This window comes from Terrapene carolina, unplaced genomic scaffold (assembly GCF_002925995.2).
Source record: "Terrapene carolina triunguis isolate 2854851 unplaced genomic scaffold, T_m_triunguis-2.0 Scaffold174, whole genome shotgun sequence".
In the NCBI taxonomy this organism is placed as follows: Eukaryota; Metazoa; Chordata; order Testudines; family Emydidae; genus Terrapene; species Terrapene triunguis.
Window position 1 is genome coordinate 1205871 of NW_020664525.1, and position 19156 is coordinate 1225026.

The window sequence follows — 19156 nt, forward strand, 5'->3', positions numbered from 1 at the left end:
AATGGATGTTGTCTAGAGGGGGTACTGTATGGAGTTGTGCAAGAATTGCAGGAACAGGTAGGTGTTATTCCCATGGGCATGACAGGACATGATTGAAACCATCCATCTATGTATAATCAGAGTAATATAACCCATTTTCCATATTATTTCTCTCCTCAGACAGTAGGGCACAAACAATGGAGGGTTCTATTTACAACAGTGGTTTTCAACCTTTTTTCATTTGTAGACCCCTAAAAAATTGCAAATGGAGATGCGGACCTTTTTGGAAATCTTAGACATAGTCTGTGGACCCCAGGTTGAAAACCACTGATCTTCCAACATCTGAATAAGTTCCTAAAGGAAGGTTATCTTCACATTCCCATTTTATCATCCCACAAATAATTCCTCTTTATGTATAGCAGTTCTCCCTTCCACCCTCCCATCCCCCACCCCACTCCCAGCTTGATCAAGACCTTTTCATCTCATACGTGCTCTGAGTCTCTTCCAGGATCATGGCAGTATTCATACTGGCTCTAAAGAACAAGCAAACTCAATTACTCTCCCGGGACAATTTTTTCTGATTAAGGCTTTATGCAGAGAGCAAGCTGAAACAAACACAGTGATATGGTTTGTGGAATATATCTTGTGTTCATAATAAACAGACATACAGTGCCAGTGAAGTCAGTCCTTGGCCTGGGTTCAGGATGAATACTATCAAATCCAAGGTGTCATCTTAGGAGAATGTTAACAGAAGATGAAAAGGAAAATACAGGGCATAACAGAAACAATAGTCCACTTCATATTATTGGAGCCTATTGGGAATATGGATTCCATACACAGATATGCCTCAGTGATCCAGAGTTCATATGAGACATGCCTAGTAAGTCCTGTGATTCCTTCTGCATCCTGCCCCAATCATATCCATTGTCACAGATGAAGGTTCCAGTGTATTTTCTTAACTGCCTTGGCTGGTGATGTAGCAAATCAGATTTTTTTGAAAGGATCCACTTTTTAGTGACTCAGGCAGAGTGAATCTTATGTCAAATGCTAGCTGGATAACGGAGGGGGCTCATTCCGGTCCCAATTGAGTTAAAAGAATAGATCCCTGAAAAAGAGCTAGGACAGCATCCACCAATGGGAACAAAATGATTCATTGCAGTCACAGATCACTGTTCCTTACATGGGTACTCAAATCTGTCTTGTTCAGGACAGTCAGGAAGTCTATTGGAATTTTCATAGATCACCTAGAACAACACAATCATCCCTACTGCAGAGAAAATCAACCCCTACTAACCTTTGCAGAGCAAAGTTTCCTATCTCAAGCTGCACTGCCCAGTGAGGGGGAAGAGAACTCAAAAATTCATGTCAGAAGTTGGTTATCAGAGTGGCTAGTGCACTCAGGAATATCCTCACTCATATGGTGCACTGGTGATTGACCTCTTTGCTTCTAGAAACAGTGCCCTGTTGCCTTTCCACGTGTCAGGATCTAGAATGTGAGGTTGTGAATGAGCTCTTGCAAAGATGGACAGTGTGTCTGCAGTATGCCTTCCCATGTTTTCCACAAGTTTCTAGGACAATGGAAAGATAAGAACAAGTGAGCAGCAGTGTATACCTTTCTGCTGAAGAAGCTACAGCTCTCAGACTTGATTAACCTAATGCTGGGTTTTTGGATTTCTCTTTCTCTGAGGTTTGATATTGCAATATCAATCTTCCATCTGGGACCAGACAGGTTAAAATAGATGAACTTATCACTCTCAGGGATCCTCAGAAGTCAATAAATAAAACTTATTGTACTGACTGGTGCAAATTCTGTAGTTGAACTGTCATGCTAAACTAGTGTGCAGTGTTTTAGCCCTGTCGGTTCCAGGATATTAGAAAGAGATGTTGGGTGAGGTAGGATCTTTTTATTGGATCAACTCTGTTTGTGAGAGAAACAGTCTTTTCTTTTCTCTCACCACGAGGAGATATTACCTCACCTATCTTGTCATGCTAACTATTGAAATACAGCCTTGAGTTCTTCTAGGAGGGCCTTAATGTGGGTTTGTAAACAAAAAGTCTGTTCTTTTCAAGATTGATTCCCTACAGATGTCATCCTCCTTTCTATCCATTAAAGTAGACCACCTAGTAGCTACTATCTCCAATCTTATGAATGTTATAGTTGTGAGTTTTCTCAGCTAGGGGCATGGCTACACTTGCAGATGTAGAGCGCTGAGAGTTAAACCCGCCTTCATAGAGCGCAGTAAGGGAAGCGCTACGGTCTGTCCACACTTACTGCTTCAAGTGCATTGGCATGGCCACATTTGCGGCACTTGCAGTGGCATTGGGAGCGGTGCATTATGGGCAGCTATCCCAGCATGCAAGTGACTACAACGTGCTACTGTTTAGCATTAGTGTCCATGCTCTTGAGGACTGGATGATCTCAGGGCAGAGTATTTGTCTCCTGTATGAGATCTAATAGGTGGCCACATGGCTATCAATATATACATTCACCAAAATTCCACCTGTTGGTCATCCAGTGTTCAGCCATTCCCATATTTGGCAGTCTTAACACGTTCCCAGGGAAGATGGAGGTTATGCAATATGTCTGGTTTTGCATGATCCTGTTTCCCACCCTGGAAGGCAAACTGCTACAAAAATACCATTATGGGATCTCTGGACGACAGCACAAAGAAGAATAGGAAAATGCACGTGCTTACCTGAAAATTTCCTTTTTTTCGATAATGAAGTCCACAGATCAGTCCCACCTCGGACCCAAATGGTTCCACCAGAATAGTGGTGGAAATTGATATCCATGGACTTAAGTTAGTTTGTTAGGGAGAATTTCCCATAATCCTCAGTAGGATAAATTGTTGTGCATTCTCTTCAAAGTATAATTAACACAATCCTTAATTTAGGAAAGAACTGGATTATTGAGGCTATGGAAGTTGACTTAACTGGAAGAAACTTCAGGTTGTGGGGCATTACCCCGCTGCTAGTGACCAACAGGTCTGGTTCTACCCTAAGCTACAAGTAGGCTGAAGTACGCATTGTAATGGATCTGTGGACATTATTACTGGAAGAAAGGAAATTTTCAGGTAAACACATGTACATTTTCCTAGTTTGTCAACAATACAGATGAAGTTAAACATTTCAGCACTAACTTCTAAATTTAATATCTTCAATACAAACGGTAAATAGTTTAAGTCAAAAACCTATATTTTGTAAGGGCATGGGGAAACAACTCAACATCTCATTTAATACTTTAAAAAAAGTTGTTAATTTTTCAGTGTTTGCAGTTATACTACTGCAATTTTTATTTTAATAGTAGGACTGGAAAGTGAAACTATAAATAATTGAGTTTATGTTCAAGGTTAATGAAAAGTGTTAATTAACTAGCAAAAAATATATATTCCAGATTCATTTAATGCATTGTGAGTAACACAAGTAAGGAAATGTATTTTAAGACTATTTTAGGAATATAGTTTTACTTGACCTTCACTTTCTAAAAATCAAGGATTGGCAACATACACATTTTAATCAATGTATAACCTAAATGACAAGACACATAACTGTGATTATTTTTAAAATTCATTCCTTTCCTATGTTGTTAAACACTATATATTGCATTCACTTGAATTCCAAAGTTAAAGGAATGCAAACATAAGCCTCACAGTTCACCTACTTCATAAATATGATTCTTTTTAATATGCAAATCTGTTCCAGTATATTTAAATCCACACTTACTAGTTTAGTTTTTATTGCACTAACTGTGTACTAACCCAGCTTTCCCTTAATATGTTATAAAGTGTGGAAAAATGGGGAAAAAATTGTATATGGATCTGGCTAATTTGTGACATAACACACCCACTAACTCAAGCTGTATTGCTTTCCTTGTATGAAAAGAATGTTAAAAATCTAGTCAGTCCTGTTTTACCTGCAAGTCTTTGATCTTTCTCACCTAAGTTCTCAAAAGCCCAAAATTAACTCAGAATCAGTCATTCATTATTCCAAGGTTTTTGAGTTATAGTACTAATTGGTGAGCTGTATATTTCTTCCTCTAACTTCCACTTACGTAGTGATTTATTCATCTTTTCTTGCATATGTCATTTCTGCTGAAATTATTGGAGGTACTGCATGCCATAAGGAGAGGTGAACATTTGGTGCTTCATGAAATATTGTTTTTAATTCTAGTTCATAATTGCCCTCTAAAATTACCACCTTAATTTATAGTAAGAGGGGAAATATTCCATCAAAAACACAATTAGGTTAAAAAGACAAAATAATAAAAATGAACTTTTTTGGGGGGTAGAGAAAAAATATTTATGCTTATTGAAGATAAGTGACTTTTGCAAAGACTTAACTTAATTTTCTGGGCTGGAGTAGCATTACTCTTTTAGTCGGTTGTAGCTTTTTAAATAAAATGTCTAGCGTCTTTAAGATTGGGGAAGGAGAGTAGGGAAAATAATTAGACATTGAATTTGTTGTTGTATGCCATATGTCACTTGCAGATCAGACTTAAAATGCAACCTCCCCCCCCCCCCCACAATAAAAGAATCTTGCAATTTAAACCAAAATGTCAGTTATACAATAGGTTTGTATTTATTGTTAATAAAGTCCTGGGATATGTTAGGCATGGAGTCACTGCTTGTCAACTAACTCCTTCTACTTAAAATAAAACTGTTTGTTCTAAACATTTCCAAATGAATACATTATTTACATAATCATTTAAACAGGAGCCACTGTTTATGCAACCATTTCGTAAAAGGCAGAAGAGTCTTCCAATAGCACAGTCCTCTGGATTTCACTTGGTTTTGTGTACAGTATTTTTACGGTGGCCTTTTAGTGAAGAGAAGGGGGTCAGAAAGGGGATTGCCACTTAGTGTTTAAGGGGAACAGGCATGTACAATATACCACTGGGCCCTGGTTGAATTCTCCTTTACTCATCTGGTATGCCCACTAATGATTTCTCACTTCATATTTTCTGTCACAAAGTACAGGCTCTTGGGAATGACGATTCAGGGCTCCGGGCCGGGGTGGGACCTTTGGGCATAGGCATAGTTTGACTTCTATTTTGGGGGGTGGCAAGGGCTCAGGCCAGCTCTGCACAGTGGGGTCCAGGGGAGCGTCACCTCCACCCCTTGACTCACTTTCAGCAGGCACCCACCTGCCTGGCTTGGGGGTGGAGGGGTGGGGTGGGGCTCAACCTCAAAATATAACTCAAGGGGGGGACTCAGCTCAAAAAGTTTGAAAACCACTCCGGGTGCAGGCACGGAATAGCTAAACACACAGCACTAAGATGATCCATTCACTTTGGCAGCTAACTTCATTGCCTCTGTAATGCTGTTGCCTCAGCTGGCCCATGGAATAAGGAATCAAATAGATTCACAAGCTGAACTGTTGCATATTCTCACAAATTATTGTTATTCTATCTCTTGGTCAGCAGCAGTGTCCCCTCTAATTTTTCCCACACGTGTACAGAATGAATTTTGTTATGTGCACCAATATGGAGGTGATGGCCGGGCTGAATTGGAGCTGGGGGAGGGGCACCTCTTCCCCGGCCGCCGTGGGTCCAGTGCTGGGCTGGGGCCGGTGGGGAGAGGCGCGTCTCCCTGCCGCGGCAGGTCCGGCACTGGGGGAGAGGCATCTCTCCCCGCCGCAGCCCTGAGCGCCTGCGAGGTGCTTAATAGGCTGCTGTGCGGCCACGCAGCTTAGAGGGAACTCAGGTCAACAGCCTCCTCTCTTCTCTGTGCACAGGTCTCCCTTGCTTTCTGTTTGATGTCTTCCATTGTTTCCCTCCATTCCATTCGGACTTCTCTCTCTGCTGTCTTGGTTTTATTTACCCCACTGTTCTTGCCTCTCTTGTAGGTGCAAATGCGCTGCTCCTTTGTGCAATGATTCCCTAGTTGGAGCTGTGCCTTGCAGGAGGAGCAGAGGCAGAGTAAAACAAGAGTTGGTCAGTGTCCTAATAATGTCCTTTTTCTAATAACATAAGTGCAGGAGCAGCACAGGCACAGGCTTGCAGTCCTCCCTTACAAGATTCTCCAACCAGGGAATTTCTAACTGTGGGGCCTGTTGGGATTAATGAAGTCCCTACACTGTGTATAAAATCCTGGATGTCTGTGAAATCCATCTACAGTTTGGACAGAGAAAAGTAGTGTGAATAATGTTACCGCAGCAGATTACTGAGGACTAGTCTACACTAGCCGCGCTACAGCAGTACAGCTGCAGCACATGTGGGGAAGAAGTTCTATGCTGACAGAAGAGAGCTCTCTCCTGTCAGCATAATAAATCCACCTCTGCGAGAGGAGAAAAAACATATGCTTACTGTGTAATAGCTTGTAAACGATTCACTTTAGTAGGTGCAGCTACTGTGTCCCCTTGTCCATATACTGTATTAGAACTGATAGCATGCATCTGTTAATTGTGTGGCTTTTTGAAAATGAAAACTTAAATTGTTTAATACTAAAAATGAATTTTTATTGAATTTGTTTATATTAAAAAAATTTCAAAGGAATGCCAAGTCCTTACTAACTCCATGGAACTGATACTTAATTTAATCCAGTGTTTTCCAAACTTTTGAAAACTGAGTCCCCTTTCAGGAAAATGAAAGTTATGGTACCCTGAGCCTCCCCTCTCCCCTTACTGCACTTTCTTTTCAAGTCTATCATGAGGTACTGAAGTCCTAACACATCTTAATTTATACATCTTACATGCCACCTTTGGTAGTCCTGTGCACGTTTCCCATACCCTATCCCTGCCAGGAGCAGACACTTTGGGAAATGCTAGTGTAGGTTTTCATGGTTAGACTTTGTCTCATTTCTCACAATCTTTGAGCTGTGAAACAGTTAACGATGTTGGCATTTAAGTGATCGTCACTGGGATGTGGGTTGGCACCCATTGCAGTGAATGCAGATGTTCACTCCTCAAATAGGGCCAGATCCGAAGCCTGTTCAGTCAGTGCCATTTATTTCAGTGAGCAGTGGTTCAAGCCCTGGAAATGGATGTGTGCAAGGGAACCAGACGCACATTGTTTGGGACAGCCCACAGATCTGAGCATTTTGGTCAGGTGAACATAAAGCGTAGAGAAAACCTTCAATGTTCATTTTGACAAAGCTCACCTACTCTGAGATGACGTCTCCAAAGCTACAGAGTGAGTAAGAAAGATAGAGTATTAGAGTATTAACAGCAGCATCTAGATAAATCTTGGCCAGTGGGAGTAAGAACTCCAGGCTTTGGTCCTCAGGCAATATAGTAACTGACCCAGATGGACCTGATCCTTAGCCTGTGTGAGTGGTGGTGTAGAGAAAATTATTTGTGTTAGTATCTGTGACCGGTTGAGAAAATATGACCTATGAGGAAAGGTTAAATAACTTGGACATGTTCAGTTTTGAGAAAAGAAGACCGAGAGGGGACCTGATAAGGACTTCAGATATGTTAAGGGCTGTTATAAAGAAGACGTGTCCGCTGAAGGTAGGGCAAGCAGTAATTGGCTTAATCTGGAATGAGGGAGATTTAGGTTAGATATTAGGAAACACTTTCTAAGGATAATAAAGTTTGGGAATAGGGCCTCCAAAAGAGGTTGTGGAATCCCTCTCATTTGAGGTTTTTAAGAACTGGTTAGACAAACACATGTGAGGAATGGTCTAGGTATAGTTGATCCTAAGGGGGCTGGACTTAAATGATCTCTCTAGGTCCCTTCCAGCTATGATTCTAGGAAAGCTGATGATGTTCTTCGAGTGCTTGCTCATGTCCATTCCAAGTAGGTGTGTGTGCGCACCGCGTGCGTGGTTGTCAGGTTTTCCCCCTAGCAGTACCTGTCGGGTCGGCTGTGAAGCTCCCTGGAGTTACACCTTCATGGTGCCATATATAGGGCCGTGCTGACCCCCCGCCTCTTCTGTTCCTTCTTACCTCCCATGACGGTCGTTGGAGCTGCTTCTCTCTCTTGCTATGGCAAGCGATCCCCTAGTGGACATTTCTCTTTGTATCCTGTAAATAGTTAGTTTACCCTCCTAGACCTGTCAGTGGACATGCTGATCACTATGCCCGTGGTCCTGAACTTGATCACTGTGGACCATGGCCACCTCTGGCATCCCAATCTCGAGTCTCTTCACCTCACGGTATGGAAACTCCATGGGTAAACCCCTTGGAGTTGGCATGCTCAGACCCTGTTAGAGAGGTCCTCCTCGGCAGCAGGAAACTATCTGCTACGGTCACTTATTTAGTTAAGTGGAAGAGAATTCTCCATTTGGTCATTACAAAAGGACACTCTGCCTTTACAGTCTTTGATTCCCTTTATCCTGGGCTATTTATTGCACCTGAAACAGCAAGGCCTGTCAGTGTTGTCAATAAAGGCGCACCTGGCTGCAATCTTGGCCTTCCATCCCGGATTTGCCAGTCGATCGGTTTTCGCTAACCCAATGGTCGGCCACTTCCTCAAAGGACTAGATAGATTGTACCTCAAGTAAGACAACTGATCCCTGCATGGGATCTTAACTTGGTACTTTCAAGTCTGATGGGGGGGACGCTTCAAGCGCTTAGCTACATGCTCACTTCTTTACCTTTCTTGGAAAGTAGTGTTCCTGGTGGCTATAACTTCAGCCAGGAGGGTGTCTGAAATTAAGGCCTTGACTGCTGAACCTCCATATACTGCCTTCTATAAGGACTAGGTTCAGGTACGACCCCACCTGGCCTTTCTCTCAAAGGTGGTTTCGCAATTCCATACAAACCAAGACATTTTCCTTAGTTTTCTTCCCTAAGTCACCCACCAACAACCGGGAGCGAATGCTCCACTCCCTGGACGTCAGGCATGCACTGGCCTTTTATATCAAAAGAACTAAGCCGTTTAGGAGATCAACACAACTGTTCGTTGCAATTGTGGAAAGGATGAAGGGGCTTCCAGTGTCGTCCCAAAAGATATCCTCATGGATCACGGCCTGCATCTGGGCGTGCTGTGACTTGGCAAAGATACCTGCCCCCACTCTGGCAGCGTACGCCACGAGGGCACAATGTGTTGCTCATGTCTGTTCCAAGACCTACCCGCCTACCCCTCTGTTGGAGTAAGTGGGCAAGAAGGAACTGAAGAGGTGGGGGAGAGGGGTCAGCAGGGCAACTCCATGAAGGCGCAACTCCAGGGGGATACACAGTTGACCCGACTGATACCGATAGGGGAAAAAACCTTCTGATGACTGTGCACGCGACGCACACACACCTACTTGAAATGGACATGAGCAACACATCTCGAACGGTTACGAAAAGGTAGATAGCTTTTTTTTTCCCAGGCTCTCTGCAAATTCAGGCAAGTGTCTCTGCATTAGTTATAATTGTTTCATATTTTGGAGGGTTTCTTTGCAACCATAACAGCTAGACCTATTTTTTAATTAAAGCTGAGAGTCTGGAGAACTGCTGAAGCCTGTTTGTGCCACTCTGGAGTGGCTAATTCTTCCTGCCCCCTCAAAAGGTGTATTCCCCCATTTAGGGAAATACTGGTTTATTTTGTGTCTTCCCACCCCTAACCCCCACATTTATAAGAATATATGGCTGGGACAAGGGATAATACTCCACATGATTGCAGAGGAAAGAAGGGACTTAATCTTTCTTGTTTTTTATTTTGTGGTGATTGAATATGCCACTTTGAAAACATCACAGTAGCAGAAAATAGTTACTCAGCTACACAAATCACTTGAGCCTGCTTAGTAGTCTAATACTTAATACTGCGTTGTCTTTTATGACACATCGGTTGAACTTTGAGGATACTCGCATTGAATTAGCAATAGACATCCTTGTGGTTTATTAAAGGACTTGCATCTAGCCGTCCTTAGGTGGCTGCAAACTGGACCCTTTGGCTTGAGTTTTGTAAAGGAGGCAGATTCTCAAGGCTTTACACTGGCCATTCAGGACTCTTCTAGCCAAAACATAAGTAGTAGCTTTTTACAGTTTTGCTTTTGACATTATTAATACAGTAGATCAAACCTATAGCTATAATAATTGCAGAGTAGGTTAAATCAGTAGAATTATTAATTCTTGAAACCTTACATTAATATAGAATGACATAAATAGCTTAGCATTTGGTTTTCTTAAATGGCATATTTTACAATTTGCTTGTCTGTCGTTTACAATAGCTTTTATCGGCTGTGAAAAGTAAAGCATTTTTGCGGGGGTCTGATTCAGTTGCAGGTGAGATTGCTACTTTTCATTTCCTAGTTTATTTGGTTTGATTTTGCTTTTTATTGTAATCTTGACCATTGTTCTAACGTTATTGCTCTTGTTTGAGCTTTCTATCTGCTGAGATTCACATATACTTTTAAAGCTAACTTTCTAAGCATCTTGTGGAGAAAAGTGTTGACTTTTTGATAATTTTTTAAAATGGCATATCTTTAATTGAAAGGGGGAAGGAAAGAAGCACTTACCTAGACATTTTTGGTTGACATGAATTAAGAAAAGTCAGGGTTATGTGCAGGTTTTCATAATGTTAGTCACCATGAAGCAGTGAAAGTTCAAAACTAGTCTGTTAGAGTGTACACAGAAATGAAATTAACTTTAAAAGGTGTCCAAGGCTGGCCAAACTTGGAATTATGTCAGTGTTGAGGTGCAAATAAAGAATATATTAAATGTTGCAAAAACATGATTTTGAATATTTGCACTGGAAATTCTAGACCTGTAGAGAGACTGGAGGCATCTGTGGAAATATGCAATTTTTTTTGGTGACTGTTTGGTCTAACTGACCTCTGGTTTTGAAATTAGCAGTTTGAGAGAGGTTGGAGTCATAACATTTCTGCCCTCCGTCCACTGCAGCCAAATCCACAACAAGTGTAGTCACTAGGCTGTGACCCTGGCTAGCTGAACCAGTGAAATTAATCACAGGCTAGCTGGGTATGTTTGCCTACAGGCCTGTCACATGTTGCCATCCTGTTACTCTCCCTCTCCCTTTCCCATGCAAAATGTGAAACCACTCTCATTGGTACCTTTGACACGTCACTGGAGTCATCATCTTTGTGCTGTTTCCCTGTTCTTTACTTAGATGATCTGTTTAGACTAACTACATGGTCATAATAATACCTAGCTCTAACATAGCACTTGTTGTTAGTAGATATGAGTACTTTACAAAAGAGGCCCAGATCATTATCTCCATTTTACAGATAGGAAAACTGAGGCACACAGAGGGGCTGTGGCTTCCCCAAGCTCACCAGCAGGCCAATAGCAAAGCTGGGAATAGACTCCAGGTCTCCTAAGTCCCATTCCTGTGTACCATCCACTTGGCAACACTGCCTCCTAATAATTGTCAAAGTCTCTTCCAATGACTATTGTAAATTAAAGAGCTAATTCTTAGTCTGTATCTGGTACAACTAAAGATTTCTATTCATTATTCACTGAGCTATAGCATTGTATCATTGCACAGAAGCAGTTTAAGTCAGTGTTGCTCATGGAGAACTATATTTTGTGTAACATTTAAGCTTTCGAAAATGTTTAGTTACTTTTCCTCTTGGTTTACTTGGTTTTCCTTGTTGCATAACGAACATGTATGTTCTAGAAAAAATGTCCTTTACACGCAAACGTAAATTAGCTGAGAAAATTACATTTGCAACAATAGTGTCAGTACATGTACTGCTATGTACATATATTACATAACCTACCGCACTTTGCCCCCCGTTCCCCCAGAAACACAAAAGCGCCAAATCTTTATGCAGTGCTTTGAGGTCAGACCTTCATCTCTTTCCCAAGGAGGCTCGCATCCTGACTGACTGGCAATGTGTTCAGTCTAGATCTCCAGCTTCCATGGGCAAAGACTGTAACTTCTATGTATTGCGCGTGGTTGAGATCAGTGGCTGTGCTCAAATAATATTGCTAAAATTAATCATAGCAATTTCTCCTCTAACAATAAGGATAACAGAATATTCAACCTAAATTCTGCTATAGATATTGCTAAACAGTTTGAAGTTTGGTCCACTGTTGGACTTTCTGATCTTTGAACAGGGATCCTGTTCAGTATGTCCTCCATGACTGGGTGAGAGTTCTGATGCTATAGAACTCCTAAAAACAGCAGGTATAGCTGGCCTTAGAGACCTAAATAAGTAGAATTAATCCAGAAGATTTCAAAGCCTGCTGGGCTGCCATCTGAAGAAACCCCCCCCACACACCTATCAGGAGAATTTGGGTGTCGTGACCTTCACAGAACTGGAACTGTACAATACTTGGATATGAATGTTTTGTGTACTTGCACATTTGGGAGCCATTTCTCAAATGGTGTGGCCAGTCCCACCAACACAACTATCTGAATTCAAAGGCAGAATTGAAATGTAAAATTCTTCTTCGAGTGCTCGCTCATGTCGATTCCAGTGAGGTGTGTGCACGCTGCATGCACAGTCGCTGGAAGGATTTCCCCCTAGCAGTACCTGTTGGGTCGGTTCAGGTGGCGCCTCGGGGCGCAGTATATAGGGTACTGCCAACCCGCCGCCTCTTCAGTTCCTTCTTATCGCCTGTGACAGTTAGCCGGAACGCTCGTTCCTCTTGCTTCAGCAGGACATTTTTCTTCCAGTTTTTTTACTCTAAGCCACTTGCAAACAGCCGGGAGAAAAAATTCCACACTTTGGACGTTCGTCGGGATGTATTGCTCATGTCCATTCCAAGACCCCCTCTGTCGGAGCAATGCTGGTAAGAAGGACCTGGAGAGGTGGTGGGTCGGCAGGACCATATACACGGCACCACAGAGGCGCCATTTCAGGGTGTGCCTGAACCGATGGCTATCGCTAGGCGAAAAACCTGCCGGCTACTGTGCATGCGGCGCACACACCTAATTGGAATGGACATGAGCAACACATCTTGAAGAACAACAGTTGCGAAAGGTAGGTAACCGTTTTATGTGGACTGAGTATAAAAAGGAGAGAGAAAATGCTTCCAAATCAATGAGTGATACCCAATTGTGTATTAAATAACTACATTTTTCTTTGAGGGCTGGTGAGGGGGAAATGTGATAAGAGTAATGAAACATTAAGATAGTGAAGGCTCTGGGATTTCTCCCATGATTCATAAAAGTCACTGGAGAAGTTTGCATGTAATTCATGCTTAGCTTGTAGGGAACACAGATGGGGTTTGTAAAGCATTTCCATAAATTGTGTTTTTTATGAAGTCGTAATTTTTTATGGTGCAGTAATTTAGGGCACTACTACTTGGACTTCAGTGCCTGAGACTAATTTCTTCTCCAGTAAGTTAAATAAACTTTACCGAGAGAAGAGAGATACTGAACACTTGCTTAAATGTAAATGTTTCTCCACAACAGAACTAGAGGTTTATGACTTAGTGTATACTGAGTTTAGGGTGTCGTGTTTGACATTTTCAAGTTGGCTGTGAAGAAAGACCTATATCTCTCTAGTTTTTAGTCAAGCAGTGTTGTCTACGAAGAGGACAGTTTCTCTGAAAAAGTTTGTGTGAATTGCTCTGTAGAACCAGAACTTGCTGATGCCATATGTTTGTGAGAGATTAATTTATTTTATTTTATTTAAGCCCTAAACTTTACATAGAAAGCACTTGTGATACTTGTCACAGTTACTAAAGTGCCCCTCTGACCCCTCTTGGGGTCTCTGAGCCAACCCCCCAAGCCTTGGGCCTCTCGCTTCAGCTCTCAGGGTGGAATCGCATGATCCCCTGCTCTCAGGTCTGGCCCTGTGTATAAAACATTATTACCACAGCAGCTCTGATTTATGTCCAGACCCTGTAATATTGTTCCCTCTAGATGTGCAAGTGCTAACCAGTTACTAGTCAGCGTTCTTAAAGCAATGTTTTTGTTTAAGATCTGTTGGTCTTAAATGCTTTTGTACTAATATACTGAGTATATGCGTGTCTAGTTTACTAGGTGTCTATTCACCTTCTTCTTGGGATCCCTAGTTGGTTTAACTTGCTATAGACTCCTCCTCAAAGCCTCTTTCTCTTCCCTTTACGCATTCTCTTCCTGCTTTGGGGAGTGTCTTTCAGTCTTGCCCAGTTGTTTTATCACTCCCCTTCATGAGAATCGTGTCACCTTTTAACTGTTTGTATCCCTTTTGACCTGGTAACTCCCAGCTTTGGCGAAACAAGGGAGAGGAGAAGAGTTTTTCCATAACCTGCAAGGATTGAATTAAAATTCTAACTGCAATATAAATCCGCGTTGGGATCACATGATAAAATTAGCTATGGCTGTGCCTTCTGCATTGTCAATACATAAATACTGTAATATCTGAACCTCAATGATGGAAGCATACATAAATTACTGAGGTTTGAATGAGGCTTCTGGTTTTTCCATTATTTGAAGGCCTAGATGCTTTTTTGGCTGCTTCAGCGGGAATAAAAAATACAGCTTTACTAAACTAATAGTGTACCTTTCTAAATATATATATGTTTTGTTTTGTTTTGACAGATGCTTTTGTAAATAGCCAGGAGTGGACACTAAGTCGATCTGTACCAGAGCTGAAAGTGGTAAGTAATATTTTTTATTTACGTGTGTTTTCTTTACTTCTGCATTCCATTCTTACTGCATTACACAGAAGTGGAACATTCGTAAGGTTATATTTTAAAGTCTGCCAGGTTTTTCCTTTATAAAAACATTTAGATGATATTAAACCTTGAATATAAATATTAATGGGACATAACTTAGAGACCTCTCTGTCTAAACTTTTAACATCTTAGAATGTTACTGAGATTGAAAACGATGCTTTTTCTTGTTGTTTTTTTTCAACTTGGTTACTTAGTGCAATTAACAGTGTTTTGTGTGTAGTAGTCATTTCCCCAGTGTAACTTGCTCGGTTTTTTGGGAGTAGAGAGGCCTTGCAGTAAAGGGGTGGGTGGGGTGGGAGAGAAAAAATGTTTGAAAATAAAAATATTCTAAAATGCAAAAACAGACAGGCGGACTAGGAGGCACATGTAGTACCAGATCAAGTTTTAGTGCACTGCTTGAAATTGATCATTTTTTAAGTGGAATGTGTCTTAGATTCCTCCAGGGTCTCTGCATAGGACCAATTTTTTTCACTCCCAAGTTTTAAAAAAGAATTTCAAAATGAATTGTCTAGCTGAAATGTTTTTTTTCTGTTGCTTTTTGTCAGGCCTCCATTTGATTTCCTAAAAGACTGGAGATTAGTGAGAGGCAAGATACCAGATTGTCTTAATGTTAGTTCCAGAAGAATGCAAATTAAAGCAGCTTTTTAGAAACTGTTTATTTTTGGCATTACTTTAGCTGAGCTTGAAGAGAGTGTAGGTGGGAGATGCCATTGACGAAAGGAATATCTGGCGATAAAAATGCATGGCGCAGATGAGGGAACTTCACAGAGCTGCTGTTTTGAAACCGAAGAACAACACTAGAGGCAGGAACTGGGGTGCCCCAAATGATGATGGGGTTGATAGAATAGCTGAGAAGCTCCCCTTCACTGTAATGAGGCAGCTTTTGGGTTGAAGATGGAGAAAACTTCCTTCCAGCATTCAGATGGGGACAGGAAGATTTCAAAGTTATCAGGCACCCAGGCGATACTGATGCAAAGCATGAACTGTGTGTATCCTGCTGGGGACAACCTCCTAATAATCCCAGCACTAAGACATGGAATTAGACTTATTGCCTCTGAATGTCTGCAACTTGGTGGTGGGAATTTTTGTGTGTGCGCACATTTGACTTTTGAAGTGATTTCTGGTCAGTGGGTTTAGTTCTCTGGCGGTTAAGTGTGGTAATTTTTCAAGTCCAGAGCATAAAGCAAGTTACAGTGAAAAAGATCTTGTTGTGGCCCAGAAGAATTGAATCCCCAGTAACTCTCCTGTGAACTCTAAGCTGTGTGTCTGTTTATTCTAGGATATTTAAGTACAGCGGGACTAGAAACACAAGAGCAGCCTCCTCTGAGTTTCCTTTGCCTGTAGGGTTCTTATGACAAACTCTATTACTTTTTACCTAATTGAATTGGTCATAGACTTATTGTCTCTGCATTAAACTGTTACACCGTACATAGTATGTCAATTGAGCCTACAGTAGCAAACATCTAGTTAACAGTAGGCATTGGCTGTTCCCCAACAGTTCAACACCTTGGGGACTAACCAGTTCAAAAAGCTGGGCATGCTGCATATGCTTGCTGCTTTCAGGCATTGTTGGAGGAGTCGAGGTAAGTAAGGGGCCTTTGTTTAGTCACAGAGGCTTTGGCTTCATTGCCCCAAAATAAAGTGCATTGTTACTGTGGGATAACTAATACACATTAGGATGTTACAGAAATATAGCTAGTGGAGACAGGGCGCATTGTAGTTTTACCTGCAAGGTAAAAAGTCATGGTCAATGCTGTACCCCCGTTTGTGGCTGACCTCACCTATTTACTTCACAATAAAAACTCCAGTGCCTTGTCTCGACTAGGTTTTTGCAGCGGTATAGCTGATGTGTGTTAGTTATCCCTCAGTGAAAACAAAGCCGAAAACAGGATCTCATGCTGTTTGTGCAGGATTCCACCTCTTGTCTCCTTATCTTTTTTCTGTCTTCTCCCCATCCCATTTTTTGTTAGCGTGGGGGCTATGTGTGCATATGAGGTGGATAGTCTGAATTTCTCTCTTGCCTTCACTGTTTTGGGGGTATGAAGATGTTCCCTTGCCACCTCATATTTTTCTTGTGCAACCAGATCAGAGCCTGTCTCTCTCTTGCTGCCTTTTAAAATAGAATCTGCAAGACAAAACTGATATGATTCTGTAAGCTTGTGCAAGGATTTATTCCTGGTCTACATTACACAGTTAATTGGATGCAAGGCAGCTTACATTGACATAGCTATGTATGTGTATACACTTACATTTCGCTCCCGCCCACGTAACTGCCCTGTTATGCCAACTTAATAAAATCACCTCCCCCGGTGGCGTAGAGTCACGGCCGATGTAGTTAGATTGTTGCAGTGTCAGTGTAGACATTGTGTTACTTACCTCCTGGAGGCCAATAACAGTTGATGTATGCCACAATGCCCCACCCTGACCACTCTGGTCACCAGTGTGAACTCTGCTGCCAAGCAGCCAGCTGGCCAGAGAACTGCCTTTCTCCTTTAAAGCCCTGTGAATTTTTGAAATTCCATTTCCTGGTTGCCTGGCTTGGAGAGTACACCTAGCAACTGCCTTGCTGACCACGCTGACTACATGCTGCAGATGCTCCCCCGCCTGGAGAAAACAGGAGATGGTGGATTTCCTGGGTCTGTGGGGAGAAGAGGTTTTGCACAGCTCAGATGCAGCCATAGAAACATCGACATCTACGAGCAGATCACTTGGGGCATGGAGGAGAACGGCTACAAGAGGGACGAAAAGCAGAGCTATGTGAAAGCCAAGGATCTGCAACAGGTGTACCAGAAGGCAAGGGAAACTAACAATTGCTCTGGTGCATAGCCACAAACTTGCTTTTACAAAGAGCTGCATGCCATCCTTAGATGAGACTCCACCATCACTCCCAAGAGCCCTATGGATACTTCGGAGGAGCCAGAGAACAGCGAAGAGGAGGTGTTGGATGAGGAAGTGGAGGAGGAGTAGAATGTGGGGGACAGGTGATTGGGGGAGGCAGCTGCTCAGCAAACGAGGACATGTTTTTGACTCCAGCGCAGTCCGGCCAGTCCCTACAGTCCAGCACAGTCGATCCTGATGCAGGGGAAAGAACCTCTGGTAAGTATGCTGTTTTCTTTGAAATTACAGGGATGGAACCCACAAAATAGCAGTATACATCTATTGATTTACTCTTACTCTAGAAGAGGTAGTGAAACAAATAATAGAGGAAGAGTAATTGTCTGCTTCTCATCCCCCTCGACAGTTAGGCAGAGGGGGCCCCGCGGAACACACTATTTATGTGCACCAGGATGTGCCATGAATCTTCACAGATATCTCTATGAAACTTTCCTGGAGTTTGTCTGCAATCCTCTGCTGTAGGTTTCTGGGGAGGGCTGCCTTATTTCTTCTCCTGTGGTAGGACGCTTTCCCATGCCCCGTAGCAATTACTTGAGTGGGAACCATTGCAGCTTACAGGCTAGCAGCATAGGGTCCCTCTCACCCATTACCCTCAGGGGTGAGAGGTCAGCTATAGTCACCACTGCCTGTGGAAAGTGGTGCCAATATTCAGTTCATTTGCCCTATACACGCATACTCATGCCTGTGAGCCGTCTCCCCTCATTTCCCCAATTTGCCCCCCACCCCAGGGCTGTGCTCACCATGGCTCATGCTGTATAAATCCCAATGAGAAGTGAGACTGTAGTGCTAACAACTTGTGTGGATCAAAGGGAGTGAGTTCAGCCTCCTGAATTTTGTTTTATCTCATGAATACACTGACAATGGTATTTCTGTATATTGTATCTTCAGCAGCTGCAAATGTGGCCGTGAGGGTTTCTCCATCCACACCAGCAGAACGGACAAGCCAGATAAAGAGAAGAAGGAAAAGGACTTGGGGTGACATGTTCCAAGAGATCCTGCAACCCTCCGCTGCCTCCGATAAAAGCACAGGGCTTGGAGGATCACCATTGCAGACAGCATGGAGAGGGATAGGGTGGAGAAGAGAGCTGCAGGAAAAGGAGAGGGATGTGCTGCTGGAGATGCTTGCACTTCTCAGGCAGCAAACAGCCATGCTGCAGACTCTGGTGGATCTGCAGGTTCAACAATCCTATGCTCGCTTCTCTCTGCAGCCCATAGAGAACTGCATACCGGGAACTCTCTGTGCCCCCTGCCCCTCAACATTCTGTGTGGCGTTGGGCTGGGAACATTAAAGACATTCACAGCTGCACTATGCTGACCTGGGAAAGACATGGTTGGTGTATGTGAATTTGAAATGGAAATGACTGTTCTTTCCCCATCATAAGTTCTTTTTCCTTAATTTATTAAGTTTAAGTTAAAAATGTTTTTTCTATTTGCATCATTGTGGAATAAAGGTGTTTTGGGAAACATAATTCACGTGTATTAGTTCTCAACATATGCTAGGTGGTGCTGACATCATTCACCGACAGTATTAATCGGTGCATTGGCAATGTTATATTATTTCACACACAGAATTCACTAAATGGTTCATACAGGGCTGCAAAAGAGCAAAGACAGGTAGAACAAATTACAGCAACACTCTCTACTCTGGCTCACTATTAAAATGGTCTTTCAAAGCCTCCCTAAGCCGTATAGCTCCATGTTGAGCTCTTCTTATAGCCCTGGTATCTGGGTGCTCAAAATCAGCAGACAGCTGCTCCATCTCCACTTTGCTTCACAGATA

At 42.4% G+C, this 19156-nt stretch overlaps 1 protein-coding gene across 6 annotated transcripts in view; it reads left to right on the plus strand.

The window, feature by feature from the left end:
* LOC112104177 (arf-GAP with GTPase, ANK repeat and PH domain-containing protein 1) overlaps positions 1 to 19156 on the plus strand; it is a 645071-nt gene that overhangs the window by 210854 nt on the left and 415061 nt on the right. For all 6 annotated transcript variants that reach the window (XM_024196351.3, XM_024196345.3, XM_024196347.3 and 3 more), the window contains exon 2: positions 14345 to 14403. In XM_024196351.3, coding sequence (XP_024052119.1) covers positions 14345 to 14403 — 59 coding nt within the window. The remainder of the gene's footprint in view (positions 1 to 14344; positions 14404 to 19156) is intronic.